This window comes from Empidonax traillii, unplaced genomic scaffold, assembly GCF_003031625.1.
Source record: "Empidonax traillii isolate 1590-97213 ecotype Southwest subspecies unplaced genomic scaffold, ASM303162v1 scaffold541:size654180, whole genome shotgun sequence".
NCBI lineage: Eukaryota > Metazoa > Chordata > Aves > Passeriformes > Tyrannidae > Empidonax > Empidonax traillii.
The window spans coordinates 184,421-187,804 of record NW_020955734.1 but is presented as its reverse complement, the minus strand read 5'-3'; the positions used below and the strand labels follow the sequence as shown (position 1 = coordinate 187,804).

Here is a 3,384-nt window from a genome sequence, read left to right as displayed (position 1 = left end):
GCCCCTCCACTGCCCAGCTCACCTGGTCGAGGAGGTGGAGGCGGTTGACATAAGCCTGCTCTGTCTCCAGCAGCTCCAGAGCGATTTTCTTTTCCTCTGGTTCCTGAATGGAGCGGAAGGAGATGTGACCCCAAGCCCTGAGCCAGCTCAGGCAGCTCCGTGCCCTGAGAGTGGGCACCCACCAGGCTCTCCTGAGCCACCCCCAGAGCTCACCTCCCTGCCAGGCTCCAGCCCTGGGCCCTGGGGCCTCCTCCAGTTGTCCTCACGGATTTTGTGTCGCAAAGAACGGAGGCACTTGAAGCTGAGTCCGCGCTGACCTCGCTGCTCCTCGTCCTCCTCCTGCTCTTGCTCCCCTTGGAGCTCAGCAGCCCTCGGGGAGAGGCTCTGGCAGGCAGGAGGTGCTGGAAGCTGCTGGGGCTGCTTGGCTGCAGCAGTGGTCTGGCTGTGCAGAGCCTGCTTCTCCCTCCAGGCAAATTTGCTGTCCCTGCTATGAAGGAATCAGCGTGATCAGCTCAGCCCTTCTCTCATTGAGCTCCCAGGCCCAGCTCAAAGCCACAGTCCTGGAGCGAAGGTGACAAGAGCAGCAGCTCCCCAGGGCTGACACTGCTCTGCTCTGCTCCAGCCCTGCAGTACAGACAGTCCCACCATCCCCCACAGGGCCTCTCTTTTCCCAGTGCTTCCTGCTGCTGTGGCCAGTCCCTGTCCTGCTCTAGAAAAGCAGGATTCTGCTGTTGAACCCAGGCATATCTTATTGTTTCCCAGGTACAGCTCTGGCACTGCAGAGCCAAAGTGGGGAGAAGCCCAATAGCCAAGAGTTTTGAGCCAAGAGCAGGGCTTGTGTAGGTGGTTTTGCAGACAGGTTGTTTTTTGGTGATGTTTTCTCTTCCCTTTTCTGGCAGAGACAAGGAAAACAGGTCCAGAGCAGGCACAGGGGAGAAGCCAGGCCATGAAGGTGACAGTGAGTTATCTGTCATCTGACAGCTGGTCCCTGTAGGAAACTGCTCTGGGTATGAACTAGAAAGACATCCACTGTGGGTCTGCAGACAGGAGTGGGATGAGGAGGGAAAAACCTGTGTGAAACTGGACACAGAACTGCAAAGCTGAGGACAGGAGGTGACTTGAGGGGTAGAGATTCATCTGAAGAGGATGTTGGATCCCTCCCAAGCACAGGTCTGTGAGCTCAGGAGTGCATCCACAGCCATGCACACATCCCCTCCTGTCCAAGGGGACCGACAGAAGCCTTCAGAGGCAGAGAGGCTTTATCCATCTCTCCCAGTGCCTCCCAGACCTGTGTCAGCCTCAACCCACTGCAGAGCTCCAACTTCTCTCTTTCTGTTTGTGCTGACTTGGGCCAAACCATTTTCTGTTCCAGAAAACTCATTCCCAGGTTCCCCAGCTTCCTCCGAAAGTCCAAAGTTACTTTTATTTCCTCTAAATCAAACTCAGACTCCACAATAAACAACCAACACTCTGCAGCAGTGATGTGGAGGCAGATCAGACCCTGCAGCAGTTCCAACACACCATCACTGTGGGACGATGGGGACAACCACAAATCCCAGGAAAAAAGCACCCAGTGGAGATGCCGGCAAAGTTCTTGGAGTAAAAGGAGATCTTATGCCTGAGCAGCTTTAGGAATTGCTGTAAAACTCACCTGCCCAACCACCCAGCCCCATTAATGCTCACTGAGAGCACCTCATGGGTACAAGGCAGGATTCTGTGTCCTGATTAAACAGATGGAGAAACTGAGGCACGGACCTCAACAGTAACTCACCCTAAACCTCAGTATTCCTTTTACACCAGTCAGGGCAGATCCCTTCACTCCAACCCTGGCACAACATTGTCTGAGTGTCCCAGCTCACACTCCAAGTGAAGGAACTGTTTTAAAAAAGGCACTCACTCTCCCCCTTAACACAATGCTTTGCCTTCCCTTTCCCAGGAGCCACATCTCTGCAAACAACTGCACAGCCTGAGGCTGAGATCCTCCCAGATAGTTAAATCCCAGAGGAAGAAGACCCCTGCCTACATATTTGCAAACCACAGTTCTTTTCCCAGCAGCGAAAGGATTCACCAGCCAATACTGAGCGTGGGGGGAACGGGCTGCCACAGCCTGAGCCAGGCAGAGTCACTCACACCCCACTGAGGTTTTCAGGCTTCTGTTCATGACCCACAGCGGGAGGAAGACAGAGTGATAAAGAATAACAAATCACCTTGTCAGCTTCTCCACAGCCTCCAAACCGCCTCCACGGAGGGTTTCTTCCTTCCAAAACCCACTCCACGTGGAGCCCCCCCCCCGCCACCTTCAGCACCCAGAACCCTCCCTCCTTACCAGTGCTCTTCAAACACAGCCACCAGCTTCACCACGCTCTGCTCTCCCTCCATGGCACCTCCTGGGTGTGCAGGAGCTGCAGGAGTGGGAACTGATGGCTGCAGCTCCCTCCTTCTGCCCCCCTCTCTGCTCTGAGGGGTTTCTGAGCCCCAGGCTGTGGTTTGGGGAGGAGGATTTGCACAAGGCAAAAAGTCCACCCGCTGCCCTCTCTGTGGCAGGAGAGCCTGTCTCTGGCTTGGCCTCGAAAGGAAAAGGAAAGGGGAAGTGCAGCAGGTTGTGAGTATGAGAAATGCTGAGAAAACACTGAGAATTGGTTCAGTTTGGGGAGGTGGCACAAACAAGGCAATGGCAGGAACAGTGGCAAGAGTACCAGCGGGGCACCTGCTGTACAACCTGGTGCTGGATCCCCCCGTGACGGGGTGGGATGTGTCCCACCAGGTGGAGTTCAGGGTGGGACATGAACAGTCCTGATGCCCAGAGGGGCTGGGAAGGGGCTGGCAGGACCCTGCTGGGAAGGAGGGAGGGAGGGAATGGTGCAGGGCCCTGGTGCCCAGAGGGGCACAAGGGGCTGATGTGTGTGTGTCAAACATCAACGGGTGGGTGGCTCTGGGGCCAACCAAGGATTGCTGGAAATAACAGACAAGGAGTGTTGGCAATAACCTAGTGTTGTTGGTAATAACACAGCATGAAAAAGAACAAGATGTGGCTGGAGGAAGGTCCATGTGGAGGGAGGACAGCACTTTTCTGGGACAAACATCCTGCTTGTAGTTCCCTGAGAAAAGCACAACATAGCACAGTGCAAGTGCAGGTCTTCCTTTCTCCTTTCCTTTCCTTCCTTTCTCCTTTCCTTTCCTTTCCTTCCTTCCCCCTTGCCTTTCCATTCCTTCCCCCTTGCCTTGCCCTCTTTCTTTCCTTCCTTGTTTGTTTCCTCCTTTCCTTATTTGTTTCCTCCTTTCCATCCTCGTTTGTTCCCTCCTTCCCTTCCTTGTCTGTTTCCTCTTTACCTTGTTTGTTTCCTCCTTTCCTTGTTCGTTCCCTCCTTCATTCCCCTTTCCCTT

The 3,384-nt window shown here is 54.5% G+C and overlaps 1 protein-coding gene across 2 annotated transcripts in view; it reads right to left on the bottom strand.

Annotated features, from left to right (window-relative positions):
* Nucleotides 1-3,384, bottom strand: part of FGD2 (FYVE, RhoGEF and PH domain containing 2) — an 11,849-nt gene that overhangs the window by 5,572 nt on the left and 2,893 nt on the right. The window contains exons 2-3 of one of the 2 annotated variants that reach the window (XM_027897405.1): nucleotides 214-487; nucleotides 23-103 (exon numbers count right to left, since the gene is read on the bottom strand). The exons of the other annotated variant lie outside the window; for it this stretch is intronic. Coding sequence (XP_027753206.1) covers nucleotides 23-103; nucleotides 214-487 — 355 coding nt within the window. The remainder of the gene's footprint in view (nucleotides 1-22; nucleotides 104-213; nucleotides 488-3,384) is intronic. 2 annotated transcript variants of the gene reach the window in all.